Source organism: Peromyscus leucopus, chromosome 18, assembly GCF_004664715.2.
Source record: "Peromyscus leucopus breed LL Stock chromosome 18, UCI_PerLeu_2.1, whole genome shotgun sequence".
In the NCBI taxonomy this organism is placed as follows: Eukaryota; Metazoa; Chordata; class Mammalia; order Rodentia; family Cricetidae; genus Peromyscus; species Peromyscus leucopus.
The window spans coordinates 42,079,138-42,101,475 of record NC_051078.1 but is presented as its reverse complement, the minus strand read 5'-3'; the positions used below and the strand labels follow the sequence as shown (position 1 = coordinate 42,101,475).

Below are 22,338 nucleotides of genomic sequence, written 5' to 3'. Positions count from 1 at the left end.
CAGATAGTTGCAAGCCACCATGTAGATACTAGGAATTGAACTTCGGTCCTTCGTAAGAGCAACAAGTGCTCTTAACCACTGAGCCATCCCTCCAGCCGACAGGGACATGACAGGATAATCCTCTAATTTACTCGAAGGGGCCTATAATCCAACTTGCTGATAAGTTTGGTACCTCCAGCTTCATATAAGATTCTGGAGAAAATCTGAATTTTCTGAAGTTACAGATTTTTGTCCTCAAGAGTCTTCTGTGCTCTCGATCTTATTATCCTGAGTCCCTGACAGGAATCTCCCCACCACTGCCTCCTGTCCCTGAGATGATGGACTATCCACACCATTAACTTAATTAACTTCCTTATAAGAGAGTAATTGGTCCTCACATTTTCTTCTCCACTTTAGGGACATTCTGTATATTGGGGGTGCACACAGAATGTTGTGAATTATCTTAAAACTTGACAAAATGTTTTAGCAAACTCTGAAATACCTACTTTTATTCCAGTTTCTTTTGTTCCCTCCTTGAAGGCACCCATTGTCTGATAATCGTTTTACATATAGTGCCAATATTCTATCTAAATTTATATTTTCTTTTTTCAACATTTAGATATTATTTGGCCAGAGCATATTCTTCCTATTATTTTGTAGGTGAGGAAATGAGGCAAACTCATCTGCTCAAAATGGTCCTGGTGGTGAATGGATGAGAGAGGATGACACCCAGGCCTTTGGACCCACAGCCTATGAATGTCCCATTTTTAACGTTTTTCTCACATTTTGTTTCCCAGCGTCTTTTTAAGGAGGGTTTTTTTTTTTTTTTTTTTTTTTTTTTTTTGCAGCACTACATCTGCCTTTAAGAATCTCCTGGATTCTTGCCTATGATGTGTCTGCTGGTCAGAATTTTGGCACTGAAAAGATGGGTGCATTTACCTTAATTCAGATTTACATCTCTCAAAGATATGAGATAGGATATGAGCACTCAGTGGGTGCTCATTAAAAGATGATTGATTTTTGCCAGCGACTGACATTTGCCATTGACATCAATGAGTAATTTGAGCTTCTCAAGTCAACCCAGGAGTGACGTTCACTATTTCAGTGTCCTGGACTAATTTATGTCTGACCACCCTGGCTTCTGTAGAACACATGGAGCTCACTGTGTTCCAGCGTGTAAGGGGAAGAAAACATCGATGCTTGCTTCTTCTGGGGCGGGGGGGGGTTTCCGGGGACTGATTGCTAAGCTGTGAGAAACGTTTTAACCAGGCGATCTAATTCTGCAGGAAACGAGCTACATTGAAGACAATTCCAACCCCAATGGGGCCGTCTCACTGCTCTTCTCGCTCAAAGAGGAAGTCGGTGCCCTCGCCAAGGTCCTGCGTCTGTTTGAGGTGAGGGCTTTGTTCCCGTGTGACTCGGGCAGCGGCATAGTCATGGCCGTATTCACCCTTCTTCCAGTTTCTCCCAGATCTAGTTCCATTTTCCTACCCTTGCCACCCAACTTGGGTTGACCTGCCAGGGCCACACCCTTAAAAAAACCCCAGACTCTCCCTCTTTTACCAGCAATCATGACTAACAGCTCCTCATCTAAGGCGGGACATCTCGTCTACCTCCCCTTTCTATGCTGTTGGTTTGTCTGGCTTGCGCTGCCTGAGTTCACGTGCCCGCTGGCACCTCTGTCGACCTCCCACGCCTAACTGCACTGCTGTGTCTGGAGAACACTCTTCTGCTTTAGTCAGCCATGGCCTTTGGCTCTTGCAACCTTCCTACTCCTCCGGCAATGATCCCCGAGCCTTGGGTGGGGGGGAGGGGTGTGATACAGATGCCTCATTGAAGGCTGAGAATCCGAGTCTCTCATTCTCTGCACTTCGGTCTCTGCTAATCACCGCCTACCACGAACAGAGGCTTCTCTGATGAGAGTTGAGATATGAGCTGATCTATGGGTATAATCACGGTAAGTCATTAGGAGCTGGTTCAATATTATGTCAGTTTAGCTGAATAATAGTAGTAGGTTCTCCCCCAGAGCCTACGACTTGTTGACATACCTTCACGGACACATCCAGGTGTTTGTCTTCTAGGTGATTACGAATCTGATCAAACTGACAGTGAAGATGAGCTATCATCATGACCAAATGACACCAGATTCAAATCAATGAACTGTCAATAACAGTGGTCTGGTGCTAGGTCTGAAATCCAGAGTGTTGCCGTTGCCAGGCAAGTGCTCTAATACTGAGACACACCTTCAGCCCTGTTAATCCATTTTGGACATCTAAAATTGCTGTAGACAATGAGGTGTATGTAAAACTTAAAACCTGATTTTCTAAATTGGTGGTGGTAGTTGGGGGTAGATGAATACCCAAGAGCAAACAGAGCAAGTAGAGAGAAAGAAGTGTTTCCTGAGGGACAGGCTGCTCCTGAGAAGGATGCTTCTGTGAAATGCTCCAGTGCACCTATTTAGCCTTTGCATGAGGGAATCACATGTTCTTGAGAAGCTGCCCCTTGGGGCCAAGTCAGAGTTAATGGATTAAATAATAATAAATGAAGAGGCTGTTTACAGTCTAATAAACAAGCCACAAGTAATAAATTAGCAGAACTAGATGGAGAGCACCGTGTGTGTGTGTGTGTGTGTGTGTGTGTGTGTGTGTGTGTGTGTGTGTCTGTCGCATGTGAGTGCGCATGCTCTGGCTGGATTCTTTGATGTATTATCCAAATCTCAATTCCTTGGGGGCCTTATTTACCCATCCTGCCAAGGAGCATACAGAGCTCAATGTGCTGGTTGGTTGGTGGAAGGCTGTTGTTAGTGTGTATTGATTTCTTTCCCCTAAGTACCTTCAACAGTTACCATAGAAACTCCCCACCCAGCATCCATCTTAAAGCCATATTAACACTCTGATAAAGCTCATAGTTAAGTGATAGTCACTCAAAGTCATGAGTTAAGGAGGAAAACAAATTCTTGTTCTCAGGGCACCACACATGTACGCCAGACACACGAGGATCTTGATTTGATGTTCATGAAACTCGGGGGTGGAAGCCATTCTTGTACATGTGGATGAGGAGACTGAGGCTGAGAGGTTGAGTAACTCACTCAAGATCACACAGGAAATGTGCGGTGGAGGTGGGCTTGAACCTTGGCTCTCAGGCTTCCAAGTCCAGGATCTCTGTGACGCCCACACTCCTGACAAACAAAATGATTGGCCGATGAAAGGGAGGGTGCTGAGGTCACGCTGCTTTTGTATGCTTGCATCTTTTATTTATTTATTTATGTTTTATTTGTGTTCTAACAAAGCTTCTGGACACAAAAAATGAAATCAAAAGGAGTAAATGACAAAGAAAATAAAAGAAACCAAACTGAACTTTAAGGCAATATTTTCTTTTATTTTTTTTATTATTTTTAAAATTTATTTTGCATACCATCACAGTTTCCCTTCCCTCCTAACATCTTGTTCTCTCCCCTCACCTCCTTTCTAGCCACCCCCCCAACCACTCTTCAGAAAGGGTGAGGCCTCCTATGGAGTCAACAAAGCATGTCATGTCAAGGTGAGGCAGGACCGAGCTCCTCCCCCCTCCATCAAGGCTGAGCGAAGCATCCCACCATAGGGAGTAGGTTCCAAAAAGCCAGCTCACATGCCAGGGACAGATTGTGGTCCCACTGCTAGGGGCCCCCAAAACAGACCAAGCTCATAACTATCACCCACATGCTTAGATCGGTCCCATTCAGACTCCCTAGCAGTCTGTCTAGAGTCCGTGAGCTCCCATAAGCTCAGGTCAGCTGTCTCTCTGGGTTTCCCTATCATGATCTTGACCCCCCTTGCTCATATAATCCCTTCTCTCTCTTCCACTGGACTCCCAGAGCTTGGCCCAGGGCTTGGCTGTATCTGCTTCCATCAGTTACTGGATGGAAGTTCTAGGATGACAATTAGGGTAGTCACCAATCTGATTACAGGAGAAGGCCACTTTAGGCACCCTCTCCACTATTGCTAGGAGTCTTAGCTGGGGTCATCCTTGTGGAATTCTGGGAGGTTCCCTGGCACCAGGTTTCTCCCTAGCCTCATAATGGCCCCTTCTATCAAGATACCTTTTCATTGCTCTTTCTCTCCATCCCTCACCCAACTCGGGCATCCTGATCCCTCATGTTCCCACAAAATATTCTAGAAAATTCTATATTGTTAGAAAAGAACTCCAACAATCCGTTTTAGATCTGGATTTTGGAGAGCTACAGTGCACACAAATAAGTTAAGAACTAGTAAGCCTGCAGTGGGAAGACCATTGTCACACTTTGTATTTCTTAAACATATTTGACCATGACACCTTCTTTAGGGAGGACACATTATCTTCCAGGTTTTAGTATTTTATTAAACTTACATTGGCTTAGGTTTTCAGCTCTAAACTATCAGCAGTAGCATGTGTTGTGTGAAAGACTTTTCCTGGGAAGACGCAACACACCTGCACAACACACCTCTACTCAGCCCACAACAGACCAAAGTAATGATTGCAACAAAGTCCAAGCTAATGGACTGATGAGTTTTTATTGGGGTCACTATAAGGAATCAAGTGAAGTGTTACTTATAGGAGCAGGGATGCTCAAAAACAAACAAACAAACAAACAAACAAACAAACAAACAAACAAGCGGACAGTTGCATCACCAGAGACCTCTCATGCGACCCTATATTGGTGACACCTCCCCAACACAGCAACTCTGGAGCTCTCTGCACAGCGTGCAGATAGTTCACAGGTCAGGGACGCTATTTTGTTGCAGCTCAGCTGTTCAGAGCTTCTCTCAGAGCAGATGTTGTCTGGTGCTGTAAACCTGAGGGGGGCCTTTGAGAACCTTCTGAGTTCTCCCTTCCCCAGACATGTGACCCTTTGTTCACCTGTTGAGTCTCAGGAGCCTCCTCTTCCCTCCTAGACGGAAAGTTTCAATTTGGAGAAACTGCCATACAGCGGTCTGATTTTTGTGGCACTGAGGAGTAGAACCAAATTAAAGTTAAGAGTTTCCTGTTTAGAACCAAAACCCAGTTGCTCTACCTGTGAGATGGCTATAAGCAACCTGTTTAACCTCTTGGCTTAGTTTCCTCAGTTTCAGGGTGAGGGTAATAATAAGCCTACTCTAGAGTTTCCACAAAAATTAAACTTATTAATTTGTGCAAAATGATCGCAACAGTCACTGATATAGAGTAAGATCTCAATAAATGTTCATTGTAATTATTTCTCTGTACTGTATCCTTAGAGTCACAGAGCCTGCAGGGCTCTGAGTTCTTGATTATAGAAAAACTAGTAAAAGAATCAGATTTATTTGGTTGGAAGAGAGAAGGCTTTGTATGGGAATATTCACCTAGCTGAAGTTGTCCATGGAAAGAGACTCCTAGATATCTTCTTAGTGTCAGAGACAAGATGGCAATGAGTAGAAATACAGAGAATACATTTCAAATCGTTTACAAGTGGCTTCTCTAATATGGAGGGCACTGGAAGGCATTCATTTCAAGCATTATGTCTGCTAAAATAGACCCCTAAAAGGACAACATCAGAGCAAAAGTTGTGCTATAAATATACTTATCTTCCTTAATAGAGACAGAAGGTAAAAGTTTGTCTTCTCAATATTGGCCCAAGAGAGAAAGCATTTCATAAAGGGATAATCATGTATCTCCTATGAGTTTCTTATTAAATTGCCCCACAAGGACTCTGGGTTTGATGAGCAGTTCCAACTCTCCACACCCTGTGGTGTAGCAGAGACACAACAGGATACTTTGTCAGCTCTCACTAAATACTCAGAGTAATGACAGTTACAGTAATGTGAAGACCGTCTGGTCCTCTGGCCTAATGCCACATGGAATTTTTTTAACTTAACTCCTTATAGGAAACCCTAAAGTATGCTAGCTCCTCAGAGAAAGAGCAATCTATAGTATGTGTGCAGGCTCCTCTTGGACTGTACTTTCCATTCAAGTGCATCGCTCCATGGCACAGTTAGCTCAAAGTCACCACCCCATTAAGGAACCACTTTGCCCATCGATGGCCTTAGAGACCTCGACTGGTAGCTACATCAGAATGCACCTCAATGGAACCCATATTTATAAGAAACATAGATTACTGTGTTTGCGTATGTTTGTGGAGTGACGATTAGAAATGAGGTAGATATCTGGTAATTTGTGTCCAAACAATTAGGAAAATGCTCAAACCACTCCTTACTGACCTACAGACACCCACTGTCCTCAGTAGATTGTTTTACCTCTCAATTCTTTATGCATTTATTTAAATATTTTTCACAGCATTCTGTTTTTAGCCCCTGCTAGCTCATATCCCATGTTTCTTAGGAAAATAGCCTTTTTAACAAGAAGTTTAGTGGTGAATCATAAAATCAGAAGCAGTCTCCTTGGGGGAAGGTGCAAAGAAGAACTTTTTCTTTCTCTTGGTGTGCCCATGAATTCCCAGGGAAGGGACTAGGCAAAGGAACAGATCGGCAAAGCTCTGAGACCTGAGGCCATCTCAGACATTCTCTGGCAGCCTCGAGTAGACTGTTTAACTGGTGGGGATGAAGAGCTTCAGGTTTGCAAGCTGCCCACACCTGGACAGGTACAGCCGCTGTTGGTTGATACTCCACTTTCATGGAGGTGATTGACCTTTCAGAAACAGTGGAAAGAAACGGTTGCATCTGTCACAGGCATTTCCTTTGCCCTACCCCTGCCGAGAGAATACACTCCTCCCACTCCTCCATTGTTTGGTGACCTCATGTCCACTCATTTACCAGCCCTTTACTATCTTGGGAGCAGATCCTGTTGTTGGTCCTATATAGAGGATGGAGACACTGGAGTGAGCTAGGCAGCCAACCTCTGCGGCTGCAGAACGTGCAGACTCTGTTACCAGGCTACTAAAACGGAGTTCTTGTGGATAGTCTGCATTCTGAAAGCTGTTGTTCCTTGCTTTATAGGCTTCCATTTGATGCTACAGGCCATTTAGTCATTCCGCTGCTGAGGGTGTTTAGTTAGCTTGCACATTTTGGTGAAAGACTTCGTGAATTTTTTTCCTAAGTTAGATATCTGATATCATAAAACATGGAGTCATGAGATATAAACTGTTCTCTTATTATTCCCCCTGCTCTCCCCTCCATTCCCTCCTCCCCCCTCTTCCCCTCCCCTCCCCACTCTTCCCCTTCCCTCCTTCCTCTCTTTCCCCTCCTCCTCTTCTTTTGCTCCCTCTACACCTCCCCTCCTCCTTCCCCTTCCTCCTCCTTTTGCTTTTTTTATTGAGATGGTGTCTCACCATATAGCATTAGTTATCCTGGAACTCATTATTAGACCATACTGGCCCCAAACTCACAGAGATGCTCCTGCCTCTGCCTCCCTAGTGTGTTACCACTTCTGGAGAACAAGGCGCTTCTTGGAAAAAGTGGCTACTTTCAGGGGTGGTCTGTGGGTGGGCGGTCAGTCCCCCCGAGGTGTGGTTGGCTTTCTAGCTTATCTTCCACCCTGTGCACACACCTCTCTGTGTTCTGTCTGTGGATCTTCTCAAACTGTTAGACAAATAAAAGTTCTCATTTTGGTTCTTGGCTTTACTGTATTCTTTTCTCTGTTTTTGGCCACATAAGTGAACTTTCTTGCCATTATTTAAATTTTTTCATGCACTATATTTTGATTATATTTCCCCTTCCCTAACTCCTTCCAGACCCTCCCCGTTTTTCTCTATACAACACAGACTTCGGATTCCTCTTCAATTTCAACAGAAGTATACAGAAGGGAGGGCTTACACATTCCCTTTCTTCCTAAGCCAGGAAACATGACACCACTCTTTGCATTGTTTAGATAATGGCCTCTGTTTTCCTGGGGAAGCTTCAGAGTTGCCGCTGTCTCTCTGGCCCTCCCTTCCTCCTGCAGGGCTTCTCTCTCCTACTTTGGGGCACTCATGTGAGCTTACCTGAATGACAGATGATGCTCTCTGTAGATTGACTCTGTGGCCAGTGGTAACACCCTGGTGCCTCGGGAGTCCTAGAGAAGAACCAGACGGAAGAGAGCCCAGATTAGAGAGCCCGTATTAGACTCCTTATTCTGTTCCTTGTACCCAGAGATTCTCAAGTTTTTGTTTGACATAATAGTAACGATAATGAAAAAAGTTGACATTTTAAGAGTGCTTACTGTGTCCCTGGACGAGAAGGCAGTATTCACAAAAGAACAAGGACTTTGCCACTGAAAAAAAGTGTTCTTTCCACATTCTTCACAGCAAAGCATTTTCATTTTGATTTTATTCTTTTTCTTCCTTAATCATCTCAAAGACTAAAGAGAAGGTCCCACAGAAGTTCTCTAACCTACACAGTGGTATTTGAAAGGATAAGCTATGGCCCTTGTGATAACATTTGTTTTCAGCATTGTATCATTTATAACTGGGTATACATTGCTTTCAAACACAAAGTGGATGAATTCATTTTTCTTTTTTTATAATCTTAGAGTTATTCATGTTATTGGATCTCTGGGACATGTTTTGTCCATTTGAAAGGTGGTATTTATTTACTTATGGATACATGATGTGCCCTGGCACGGCTGTAGCAGTGAACTCAGGCTTAGTGAATGGCACATGAGTTGTGAAGCATTTTTGGAATTTGGGGATCCACTTAAATTATTCTGTGTGTGTGTGGATGTGGGTGTGCGTGTGCGTACGTGTGCGCATGTGTGTGTGTGTGTGTGTGTGTGTGTGTGTGTGTGTGTGTGTATGTGTTAGTCACTGTTCTATTGGTGTCAGGAGAAACTATGACCAATGCAACTCTTATAAAAGAAAACATTTAATTGGAGGCTGGCTTACAATGTTAGAGGTTTCGTCCATTACCATCGGGGCAGGAAACATGGCAGCATGTGCTGGAGCAGCAACTGAGAGCTACATCCTGATCCACAGGCGGAGCAAGAACCTCGGCCTGATTTGATGTTGGGCTTTTGAAACCTCAAAATCCACCCCCTGTGACGTATTTCCCCCAACAAGGCCACACCGTACTAGAACAAGACCACACCTGCTCGAAACAAGGCCTAATAACCCACACCTCCTAATTCTTCTAATCTTTCCAAAGAGTTCCATTCCCTGGTAACTAAATATTCAAATGTAGGAGCCTCTGGGGCTAGTCTTATTCAAGCCACCACAGTGTGTTAAGAACCACGTGCGCTAAAGGACTGCCATCTAAAAACACTGACATTGAGGGGAAGCTGTGGTAAATAGCCCTTGCTTAGATGTTTTCATGGCGTTCATAAAGCAGGGTCACACACAGCTCCTTATGTGAATGTGGGCAGCTGTTTTATTAGGCAAGCTTCTCTGTTGGGGAAGCTGGTTAGGGATTGCAAGTCGACTTCTTTGTATTGGAGGCTCAGTGCGTTTTATCAGATTTCACAAAGTGCAACATTCACATTTTAGTCAATTTCTGCACCAATTTGAAGTACCCAGATTTTGCAAGAAACCATGACTTGTCACTATTAGAAATAGACCCACAATCAAGACACTTTTCATTTCTCCAAAAGAGACTATCCAGAGGTAAGTGAGAGTTTTGAGCTCTGGCATTTGGAAGTCAGGACCGTTGCAGGGAATGAATCTGGGTAAACGACACACTGGCCTTGTGATTGTTCATGCCCTGGTGATCCTTCACATGACCCTTAAGATGTCGTAAGAAACCAGAGAAGCCTATGGGCCTGGCTGGAGTTCTTTGGGCACACAGAGGAAGGAATGTCTGATACTATGGCAGCAATAAGGAGCAAGTTTCCTTTATCTGAGAATGTATTGCAAGGAACATTCCCTAAAAACTCCCAGATTGTTCTCACTTATTGTTTTCCTACATTCTTTGAGACTATTTAAAAATTTGTTTATGTGAAGATATTTAAAAATAGACAGGGATAATATTATCTTGAAAAAACAATACACAACACAATATCAATCTATAAACAAATATTATTGATCCAGATAAGGAGCTTTATTATTGAAAATGTCATGAATCACAGAAAAAACAATACACAACACAATATCAATCTATAAACAAATATTATTGATCCAGATAAGGAGCTTTATTATTGAAAATGTCATGAATCACAGAAGAAGAAAAGTAAATGGCTAATAGCCATGGGGAAAGATGTTCAGTCTTGCCAGCAATTGAGTGAAAGCTTGAATAATGAATTACAAGCTCTTTTTACATAACAGGTAAAAAAAAAAAAAAAGAGAGAATCCTGATAGTTGGTACTGGTGAAGAATACAGGTTCTCTCATGAACAGGTGAGGATAGCCCTTTTTGATAGCCGTGGGGTAAGACAAGTATAGAAACTTCAAATGGTGAACACTTTCTGGTTCATCAATGTAGCCCCAAGGCATTTATGCTGGGAAATCAACTAGGCAATCAGGGAAAAAACACGTAGATAATGCCACCCATTGTTTCTAGTGGCAAAACTTATGAGGGCACTCATATACCCGTCACTAGAACCCTTATTGCAGAAATGAAGGCACATCCAGATAAGGGACTCTAGTAAGTGCTGAGAAATGGTCAGATGGTTGGCTGTCAACCTGATGAGAGGGTGAAGGTGTCTGCTGCCAAGCCTGATGATTTGTTTAACCTGTGGGGTCCACAGGATAGAAGGAGAACATTGACTCTTGCAAGCTGGCCTCTCACTTCTCACATGTTGTATGTCAAGTGTACTTAAGTGTGCTTACACACATCACACACACACACATGCACACTACACAAGCAAATAAATATTTAAGAGATGGTGTGATGGGGCAGATATAGTACAGGTGGCTGATGTCAAGTAAGTCTCTAGTTCATCTCTCTAGCTATGCTATGGTATTTTATTCAAAGAAGCAACTCTAGGGAGGTGTGTGTGTGTGTGTGTGTGTGTGTGTGTGTGTGTGTGTGTTCTTTCTTAGGAACTCTGAATTCTCATTCAGCCACATTGTATCAAACCTGAGGATGGAATGTGTTCTAATGGTGATTCTTCTTCCATTTGGTTATCCACAAACTCCTCCCATGGTCCTTATACTTTTGATCCTGGAGGCAATTACATGAATTTTACAGCATATTACTCTTTCTATTACTTTCACACTCACCACCGTGGCTGCGACCACCATCACATCCCATTGGGGTTTCAACACTGACTTCTCAACAGGGCCTGGTGGTTCTGTCAGGTCTCCAAGGTTTAGTCACAACATGGGTGTCAGGTAGGTCACACTAAGACAGTGAGATCAGGTTGTTTGTCTGCTCAAAACCTCATAAAGACCCTGATTTCTTTCAGAATCAAGGACACACCCTTTAAAATAATTTGCATAACTGTCCTTCCTCTCTGTGGGTCTTCATGTCTCTCAGCTCTTTTGGGATGTACATATGATTTGTTTTCTCAAGGAGACCTCATGTGCAGATCCTCTTAAATACTACACTGTACCCTACCCCTACCCCCAGGACAGCTCATCCATTTCATGTGCTCTGCCTTGTGTTTTTTGTCCCCTATCATTGTAAAATAATACATAAGCTAGTTGTCTTTTACAGTGTTGTCTTTATTCCCCCCACTTGAATGAAAGCTCTAAAAAGAAGGAGCATCTAGATATGTTCTGCTCATCTAAAGAGTGATTGGCATCTAGTGAATATTACACATATATTTATATAGGTTATATCTGTATATATAATGAAAGTATCACATATATTTTCGTATATAATATAAATGATATATCTATATATAATTACCAAATGACTTAAATGAGCATATGTGATGTTACTAGTAGTTCTGAGCATTATGTTGCACCCGTCGGAATGTATGTATATGTGAGCTTGTCCAATACCTCAAAGAGCTCATGGAGCAGGTATCTCTAAGACCACCCATGTGTAGATGGGGCAACTGAGGGATGAGGAAGCATGAAAGTAAATTGTCTAGCATTTCATAGCTACTATAATTTAGAACTTATGAATACAGTGCCTGTGTCCTGGGGACCGTATTCAAGCAAAACAATATTGTGTCAATATTGCTTATCGAGGTTCTATGGAATTTCATTGGGCAAAAGAGAGGCTTTCTCATGTAAATATCATTACAACTACTATCTTAGACATTTGGTTCAAACACAAATCCTTTGCAGGCAACTCTAGGCTATTATTAGATGCCCCACGTAACTAAGTTTGGAGGCACGTGACTTACCATTCCTACCTTGTCAGCTAGGGCTTTGGTTTGCAGAAGCTAAAAACGTTTCTGGAAATGTAAGGGCTTCCTTATACTCATGTTAAAAAACCAAAACCAAAAACAAACCAACAAAATTACCCAACCCTGTTCTTCAATGCCGGTTTGCTGTCTTGTGTTATGTTTTGGCTCTGTGTTTTTAGCCTGTGGTGGTAATGAAGGCTGACCCCTCCCATTCATAATTTTCTCTGTAGGAGAATGACATCAACCTGACTCACATCGAATCCAGACCTTCTCGTGTGAACAAAAATGAGTATGAGTTTTTCACTTACCTGGATAAACGGAGCAAGCCTGCTCTAGGCAGCATCATCAAGAGCCTGCGGTATGACATTGGGGCCACTGTCCATGAGCTTTCCCGAGACAAGGAGAAGAACACAGGTGAGAGATTCACGACTCTTGTGACCTAAACAATGCAACGCTGTTTTCATAAAACAATTGCGTGGATAGCAATTTAAAGGTGTGTGTAAGGGAGAGGAAGTAAGTCAAGTACCTAAACCTAAGCCTAGCATATCATAGACACAATTATTAGCTCAGTGTAGCTGAGTTTCCTCAGTGTAGCTGTTTCTCACTCTCAATGAACACGTTAAAAGACTGTGTAGCTACACTGTGTAGCCCAGAGTGGTCCCACACTCACTAAGTAAGTGAGGTTGCTCTTGAACTTCTGATCCTCCTGCTTCTACTTGCCAAATGTGTGGATTACAGGTGTGTTCCACCATGCCTAGCTTATACAGAACCGGGGACAAAAGTCGGTTCATTGCACATGCAATTTCTTATGTATTTTTTAAATCCCTGGGTTATGATACTCTCTGACCCGACCAAAGGACTTTCCCCAAATTTTTAGAGCATGCCAAACCCGGAGGAGGGATCACCTGGCTCCTTGATCCTGACGCTTTCACTGTCGTCTTCTATCCGGTTATCTTTCTCTTCCACCAAATCACAAACTCTTTTACTCATGTCTATAGCCTCAGGGTCTAGCGCAATGTGTGGCACATAGCAATGCCCGATGAGTGGACAGTTAACATAGGCGTTGTTAAACCTTTCTGTGTTCCACTATCCACTGGAGTTACAGGTACAAGAGGCTTAGAGTTGGATCAGTGTGGGGTCAAGTCATTCCTTCAGTGACTGACTTTGAAACCCCTTCTTGTGTCTTCCTGGTGCCTTGGTCATGAACAAAAGGATCAGGCACAAATGCTGCTTAGCATAGTGTCTAGAATATCACAGGGACTGGCTCACTGACAATGTGGGGCTGCTGCCCTCAGGCTTCGCCTACAAAGAATACAGACAACAAGATGATTGGTTGCTTTTTAGGATGCCAAGTGTATTCAGATTAGCTGCTCTAATAGAATTCAGTTTTAATTTTGCAGAAAAGTGAGCAAAATGTACAGAGATTTCTTATGTATCTTAGTCTCCCTCTTACCAATCTGCATTACTACAGTACTTTTTTTTTTTAAATAATTGATGGGCCAGTAGCGATTTATTACTAGGAAGTAAAGTTCAGCGTTTACGTTCAAAACCTGCTTTGTGTTGTAGAGCCTTATTGGTTTTGACCAAATGCAGGGTGCTCTGTATCTGCTACCGCAGTGGCATGCAGAATAGTCTCAGTGTCTTACGACTGCCTGACAGTCTGCAGGGTCCACCCCTCCTTCACACCCACTATCTCTTAGGACAAGAACACACTGGTACTGAACTGGTCCACAGGTATAGGTACTCAGTACCAGTAAGATAAAAGAAACAAGTCCTATTCTACTGTAAAATAAAAGATGATTCTTAGTGGTTAAAATGAACTTAAAATAAAATATAAATAAAACAAAGTATTTAAAATATTTGGCCACAAAAAGGTGACCAATGTTTGAGGATGATAAACAGGTCCCTTCAATTTTAACATAATACAATTTCCATGTGCAAAAATATCACATTGTATCATCCAGATCCCCCTCCCCGTCTCCCGTCCCGCCCCCCTTCCCTTCCTCTGCCTCTGTCTCTATGTTCTGGGTATTGAGCCCATATCCTTGAGCATTTTAAGAATTGGCACAATTCTTCTATGCCAATGAAAACTATTAAAATATTCATTTAAGAGGCAGAGATGCTTTCAAAATAAGACAAGATGCACTTTGTAGAACAGGCAACAGAAACATCTTCTGAAAGGCAGCTCTGAGCCTCTGCCGAGGATGTCTTCTGTACCCTCTCCTGTCATAGGCATAACTGACAGGAAGCCCCATCTCTGCCTTGTCCTGGCCCAGAGCGGTCAGACGGGCTCAGGCCTCAGAGGGACCCTTGTAATTCCTCCTCATCAGACGTCTTCACCTACTTCCTTTGGCCTCACAGGCTGATGCCTGTCCTCTCCTGCTTTGCAGGCCACCTGCTCCCAACAGGAACTTCAGGGCCTCAGGACAAAGGGTGTGCTGGGTCCTGGGGCCAGCTCTGCCTCTGGTTGGAGCAGGTGGAAACTGGGCCAGCTGGACTCTGGAGTCGAAAATCAAAACAATTGACAGGCAGGCAGGCGCCACTCAGAGAACTCTAAAGATGTGTGTAGGCCAGCTGGAAGGCTGCAGCCGGAGCTGGAAGCTCCAAAAAGAGGTTCTTGGAGGGGATATAGAGAGGTAGTTAAGAGCCTGGCTTCTTGAACCAGGACACAGCACACTTGGTGTGACTTTGAACAAATTACTGATGCTGACCACCTCCAGCTGCATCCAGTGGAATTAACAAGAGTCCCTGACATTATAGGGCTAATGGAATTATATCACGAGGCACTGGCAATAGAGCGGAGGTTATTTAGGGGCTTCATAAATGCTCTATATTCTTGTCACTATTATCATTGTTATAAAAGAACGACACAATCACAGGAGCCACAATCCAGCTTGCACACAAACTTTTCTCGTAGATTCCACGAGCTGGACTATGATCTCAGAGACCATGCCCTACAGACCCCTCATTTTTGCATTGTGAAAATGGAGACTGTGACTTGCCTTAAGGCAGGGAGTAAATTCTGCGTGGTCACAGGCAAGAGTATGTTAAGTACCAACTGATCTATGTCAGTCACTGTCAGGTACCGGAGAGAAAACAAGTCAACTGCTTGTTCCTAAGTCGGGGACAAGACACCCAGGTAAACATAGAAGAGAGACTGCTGTTGTAAGGAGACAGATGCCACATCACGTAACTCTCAGGACCCACCAGTGAGAGAGTGAAAAAGCTAATGTTGTTTTCCTACAGAGCTATCCTGCAACCACTGCTGAGCTCCTTAGATACTAAAAGTAGCACCGACTTAATTCCTTAGGAGGCTGCTCGCCTCATTGCTCAGGATGGAGGAGTGTTGGTGCTTGAAGTGTGTGTGTGTGTGTGTGTGTGTGTGTGTGTGTGTGTGTGTGTGTGTGTGTGTATGGAGTGGGGGAGGAATGGGGGTGGCAGTCTTATGCAGCAATGAAGAAACAGCCTGTTCTATTTGAAATGTGTTTTGTGACCCCAACTTCTTGGAATGGCTGGTCACTCCGAATGGCTGTTTCCACCTGGACTGAACTTATCTGTGATTCAGCAGCTGCTGGGAATATGGCAGATGTTGAGGTGGCACATGGGGGGAGAGACTGGCCATCAGGGCTCCAGTGGCAGGTCTGTGGAGCGGAGTCGGGGCCCCGAAGCTGGACTATTGAGAGAAGTGAGCCTTGTTCTGCATAGCTGCTCTTTCCTATCAGCTTCCCCAGGGGAATGATGAGAGCAAGAAAGCCTAGGAGTCGATGGAGACCTTTGCTTCTTTCTCCAGACAAAGTGCCCTTTTTAATGAGGGGCTCAGATCTCAGGGGCAAGTCTGACAGCAGGTTCAAGTGAGAGACCTGAACCCCTCAAAGCAATTAAGCGAAACCACTTTCCACTCCCGTCTCTAAACCATTCAAACAGCAGTGTGGGTGATAGAAAACGAAAGTTTCTCAGTTTCTTAATTGCTAATGTTCCCCACCCAAAACAGCTTGAGGGAAGGTTAATTACGGTGACAGGTTAAAGAAACCCCAACCTTCTGAAATGCCTCCTGGAGAAGCCGATGGGATCTTAATAGGATTTTAATCCAGAGAGTCTTTTGAATGCTTAGTCTATTCTCCTGCTGCCTTCTCTCCTGATGACCTCAAATCCTTCTTCAACTCAACATGAAAGAGCATTAATATCAGCCATCGATCCATCTACTAATCCGTTTACCTTTCCCTTTGAATCTTCCGCATGACATTGCATTTAGCGGAGGGTGGGGGGGTGGGGGGTGGAAAATGCCTACATGGAGACAGATTGCAGCCAGGGGAAGCAGACAGACATGGACACACTGTCTTAGGTAGTTAGAAGTTAGGGGCCTTGCCTTTTGAGAGACCCGCTCTTTGTAGATGTTTCTTAAGACTTTGTAGATGTTTCTTAAGACTTTCTCCAAGTTGGGGTTGTTTAACAGGATATTGTGTTGAAAAACAGTGAATTCTTATTTCCACTACAAAAACTTTCTATTATATTCTGTGCAAAACAGAAAGAATGGCTTATGTTTGTCTGTCTATCTCTATCTACCTATCTATCTACCTACTTACCTATCTATCTATCTATCTATCTATCATCTCTCTCCATCCATCTATCTATCTACCTATCTATCTACCTACTTACCTATCTTCTATCCATTCACCTGTTTTCCTATCTATCTACATAGATACACAAGTATATATATATATATATATATATATATATATATATATATGTATGTATGTATATATCATATATCTATCTATCTATCTATCTATCTATCTATCTATCTATCTATCTTCCAGCCATTCACTTGTTTTCCCATACGTTTGCATATACACAAGTACATATATGTGTATAGATATGTATCACCTATCATCTATCTGTATATCTATGTTTCTATCTATCTATCATCTATCTCTGTACTATCTGCTATTTATCTTTAGAGCTAAGATTATTGACAGAAGACAGAAGAATCATTATTACTTAAGTTTTTCTCTCTTAGCCCAGCCCCCTGTAGGCTTCTCTTTTCTTCTTCAATATTGCTGCTTTGAAGTGCCATGCTGAGTAAGACAGATGTTTTAGATTCATTTCGGATTTCTGTGGTCAGTGAGAGGGATCCCTTAAAAGGCTCTGACCTTCCCCTCCCTGGACTTGGCAAATGGTGCACATGTGTGCACGCCTACTTGTTTTTAAGAGAAGGGTGTTCAAAGGAGTCATGGTTCCCAAAGTGTTAAGAGTCTTTAGAAGAAAGCTGCTTAGGGCTGAGTAGTCCAGATGGTTGGGGTTTCTTTAGCTCCACCACCTGCACCTCTATTTTTTCTATCCCTTTCTCCATCTATCTATTCCGTTCCAATTCTTGTCTTGTTCTCTTTCAATTGGAAACTTTCTCCCATGTCTTTTGCTTTCTCCTGTGTATGACTTTCACAGCCATAGCTGTATACGCTCATGGTCCTAAATCTGCAGGAGACCAAAGATCTTTGGACTGATGGAAACACACAGTAGCATCTCCATTTTGTCTTCATTTAAATGCTCACAGGATGTATTGATGTGGCTGTATGTCCTGAAAGCTAGGGAGACAACTCCTTTTTCTTCAGACTGCCCCTGTTGAGACAAGCTGGCTCCATCTGGGAGGATAAGCATGTTCAGGAGAAGAAAAGAAATGTGGGGGCACTATATGCAGAATCACTCAATGTCATTGATATTCTGCTTGTTCCCCCAATTCTGTTAATATTTCAATGGCAAAGAAAAAATTTGCACAAATACCCTGATGAGGCTAAGGTAGATGGCTAGGCCACAGAATTCAAGCTAAGGAAGACCATAGAATTATAAAATAGGCTAAAAGAAGAATTTCCCATTTGTATCTTAATGTAATCCAGCTCTTAAAATTCTTCCTTATTTTACTTGTCTTATTTAATTTTTGCAATAGCCAGAGTAGCCAGAGACCATTATTCATACTTTCAGTATTAGAAGACACAAGTAAAGTTGGGAGGCAGAACTGTTTTATGTTCTTCATTGTTCCTGGTTAATCCCTTGTCTGTATCTGGTTGGCCAACTTGTTTGCTTTCTTTAAGCCTCCCATGTCTCATTTGAAAAGTGAAGATATTTAGTGCTAAAGTGATTGCAAGGATTATATGATATTATATAATTTTGGTAGAGGTGCCAACATGCAGGGCCCATGTTGTCAGTGAACTTATATTTGAATCTTTTAACAGGACACACATGATTCTTATGGTTGTTCAGGGCCAGAGTCTCCAGATTCATAATCTTTGTTAAATATAAGGCATTACCACATGCTGTTTGGGCTTAGACAAACATCTGTGAAAGTTAGAATGCCTTTCTTCTGAGTGACATGCATGGGTCCCTAAGTTGCAGGGAAGAATAAGAGGATACAAAGCAATCGTAACTAAATGCCAACTTGTCATTCACAGTGGGTCAAGGGATCCAGAAAGAGCAATAATTTTAAAGTCAAGAGCCGATATTTGGTTCTCTGCTTTCTATATGGTCATTTGTCCCCTTCCAATGGGCAATTTCACCAACCTCTTCTTCATATGTGAAATAGAGCAAAGACCTGCCCAGCCACTTCCTACAGTCCATGGACAAGATCACGTGAGATATCTCGAGGCATCTAAAGGTTTGAGTTGAACTTGCCTGAGATGAATAGGATCTTGGTCTCTGACATCTTTGGGCCTCAATAGGGAGATACCTCTGTAACCCATAACCCAACCATTATCAGATCATTTGTTACACCAGCTTACGGAAGTAGACCCTGACCAGGGTAATAATGCAGAGGGAATTGATGGCAGCCTTCCCCACACTGGGGTTGACTTTACCCATCAGTCAAGAAAATAACTTCATGTGTGGGGCTCTGTGATGGCCCTGCGAATAAGTTCCCATTTCCAAGCTTTCCTGAGCTTGGCAGTGCCACTCAACTGGGTTTGGTTGGGAAGATCAGGGGCAAGTGAGGCAGGAAGCTAGAGTTTCTCCTTCCCTCTCTGGTTCCCTTTTCCTTCCTTCTTCCGTTCTTACTCCCTTGCTCGTTCCCACGTTCTCCTCCTTCCTTTCCTACCAATTCTGACAAGGCTCATTACCCAAGCGATGTCTTTGCGGGGAGAATTCTCATCATCTTTGACGCCTTTGCCTCATCTGATGCCCTTATGTCTTGTACTTTACGTATTATGTGAGCCTTTCTTTTTAAAACCACGCCCACTGTGATTTTCTCCCTTTTACTGCTGTCCCTTCTTGAACTTGATTTAACTTTCCCACACTTTTCTCTTTCATTCACATTTACCCTCAGACTTTCCTTCATTCATACTATTCAGGTTAGCAGCAGGAGGATACCAGATACAGTGCCCAAACTGACGTGGAGTTGTTGCTGTATGCCATGATGTATGGTAATGACTGGGAGATATAATATTCCTTGGGAATATCCTTTCGGGTACACCGAGCTCAGCTTTGGCTCAGCAGATAAGAGGAGAGGAAGTGGGACCGGGCAAGATCTGGCGTTAAATAAGGCTTTACATGTATCCTGTTTGACCCAATAGAAGCATGTTGACCATGACTCAATTTGTGAGTGACAGGTCACCTGGTCTTATACCTCTGTGACTTCTGAGAAGGCAGAATTGGATGTTTGGGGGATGTAGTGGACATATAGTAACTTTGGGCCTGAGAGATGGCTTACAGTTGGATGCTGAGCACCCAAGTGGGGTGGATCTCAGCTTTCTGTAATTCCAGCTTTAAGGGGATCCAATGTCTCTGACCTCTTCTGGCTCCAGCCCTCTAATGCACATACCTCCTCCAGTTAAAAATAAAATAAATCTCCTAAAATAAAAAGAGAGACACATGGCACCTTGGGAAGGTCATGGGGGAGTAGCTCCAGTTGAAGGGACAGCTGATTAGTGGGCCTTACAGATGATTTATTTATTTATCATTTCAATGTTTCATTGAAATTCCTATTCCTCACTCATTTATTTATCTGATTCTAAGAAGGTGCTCTTAATTAGTAAACAGAGACCAAATGCTTTACCCATCCCTTCATTGATGGTGCTCCTCTGTCCAGGACACAAAGGTGAATAGTTTGTCTTGTCAGTCAAGCTTTGGCTTCTTTATTCTTGCCAAGACTTTCCTGAGGGTTTTCCTTTCCCTAGACATGAACATAGAAGTTCCTCAAAAGAAGAATAAGGCCCTGCAGGTCTTCACCTGGAAGATCTGGCAGCCATGCCCTCTCCCTGCGCAGTGGCTCCTGGGACTCACACAGTAGCTGCTTCCTTACATGTCTGGAGGCCGTGTCTCAGAGGAGACGTGTGGGAGCCTGGAGTTAGGGTGGAAGCACCATTCTGTGCTGGGCCTCAAAATTGGAGGATTTATTACTCTTCCCGAGACAGGATGGCCACAATCCTGGGTGCCTTGTTGCCTCAGTCCCGGGGCTGGTGAATGTCTGATGCAGAGTTTGAGCTAGATTGTGATTTGTCTGCCTTGAACTACTGTGGATTGAATGGGCTTGTGCTGACCCACCAGGCAGGAAGTAGGCTTGCCTGTGGGGCCTTGCCTTTGGGAGCACTCTGGAGCCAGTGGTCCCTTGGTGTCTGGGTAGAACAGTTGACCCCGACTTAATGGGACACAACGTGGGTGTCCAGGGCCTGCTCTCCAGCAGGCTGCTTCCTTTGGAGCCAAATCAATATTTATTAATGATCTGCACCCCCTCCCGGGTGCCAGTGACTTCACAGAGAGCCTCTGTTGTACCAGCAGGCTCAGTAATTCATTAACCCCAAGACCAGAGCCTGTGGAGGGGCTTGCAGAGGCTGACCTACCACCGGGGTATTTGGCAAGGTCATTAATGAGCTAATCTGATTTAACTTTTCAAAATGAAGGCCTGGGTCACTGGGGTCAGTGCCTATTCCCAGCATTGTGAGTGAGACCCGTGTGTGTGTGTGTGTGTGTGTGTGTGTGTGTGTGTGTGTGTGTGCCCAAGGGTAGGGGGCTGCAACCCTACTGAGGAGGAGACAGCGTGTGGAGGAGATGGTAGGTGTTATGAATTACCACCGATGTCCAGGAAGGCTTGGATGGAAGACAGGAAGGAATTCTTCAAGGCTCCGTGGGGTCCTGCTTTAGCTCTTCAAAAGAACAAAGACAACTAGAACTTTTTGACTAAAAGTTGGTCAAGCCTATGAGGCTAGGGTCGCAGAAGTGGGCATGGGCTCTGCCACCAGTAGCCCGAGTTACAATATTTACCTAGCTAGACGGGCACCTCCAGGCTTTGATAAGAGGTTCAAATGCAGTGACCGGTGACACAGACCTCCCTGCTACAGGTTAGTTGCCTCCCATATCAAAGGAGGTGACAGATGGTGGGATTAGTTGTCTGATAAATTTTACAGATGAAAGCTTTACAGGTGCTTGCCCTGCCCCCAGATTCACGGGGAGAGAGTAACTCGCTCAGACTCACACGGTGGGTGCCCAGGAAGATACCTGCCGGCTTCCAGTCCTGGATGCTCAACTTCTGTGCATAGTGTCAGGACAGATGTGTTTGGAGCTGGGTGGGCCAGGCTCTTCTCTCCGGGCTCCCTGCCTCTGGCTTTGTGAGTACCCAGACTGCATGTCCTTCACACACTGAAGAGAAAAGAAGTCCTATGTCTGAGGACACTCTTACCTGCTGTACTCAGAACCTGTCTCCCCCTAGGTCTCTTCTCAAGACTCATCCCTGATTCCAAGGTGACAGACTGTGAACTCTTAATGGACCTGGGTCCTTCTAGCCCACAGGACACAGGGTGCGGCCAATGGCCTTAAAAGCCTCGTCTTGGAGGAGGTGGGGGTTTGAGTTCAGGTTGGGCTGGGCAGCTGCCAACAGTGAGTCCCTTTGGCCTTCTAATAGCAGTGAGAATAATAACACTACCAAATACTTAAAAAAATCCCTTATGTATGCTAAACACTTTTGTAAGCTCTCTTTATGGACTTATACACAGTTCATCATTTTTTATCTGTGTGTGGGTGTGTAAATGTGAGGGCTCACACAGTGTGCAGTGTACAGTGTGCAAATGTCCCAGCATGAGTGTGCAGGTCAAACCCCTGGTATTGGTTGCTTTCTTCTACTTTGGGACAGGCTCTTTGTCTCATGTCTCTGTACACCAGGCTAGCTGGCCTGGGAGCTCCTGGTGATTCTCTCTGTCTCTGTCTCCCATTTTGCTGTAGGAACGTCGGGATTACATGGGCATGGCAG

At 43.8% G+C, this 22,338-nt stretch overlaps 1 protein-coding gene across 1 annotated transcript in view; it reads left to right on the top strand.

The window, feature by feature from the left end:
• Positions 1 to 22,338, top strand: part of Pah (phenylalanine hydroxylase) — a 59,618-nt gene that overhangs the window by 5,135 nt on the left and 32,145 nt on the right. Inside the window, exons 2-3 of the mRNA XM_028880291.2 lie at positions 1,266 to 1,373; positions 12,344 to 12,527. Coding sequence (XP_028736124.1) covers positions 1,266 to 1,373; positions 12,344 to 12,527 — 292 coding nt within the window. The remainder of the gene's footprint in view (positions 1 to 1,265; positions 1,374 to 12,343; positions 12,528 to 22,338) is intronic.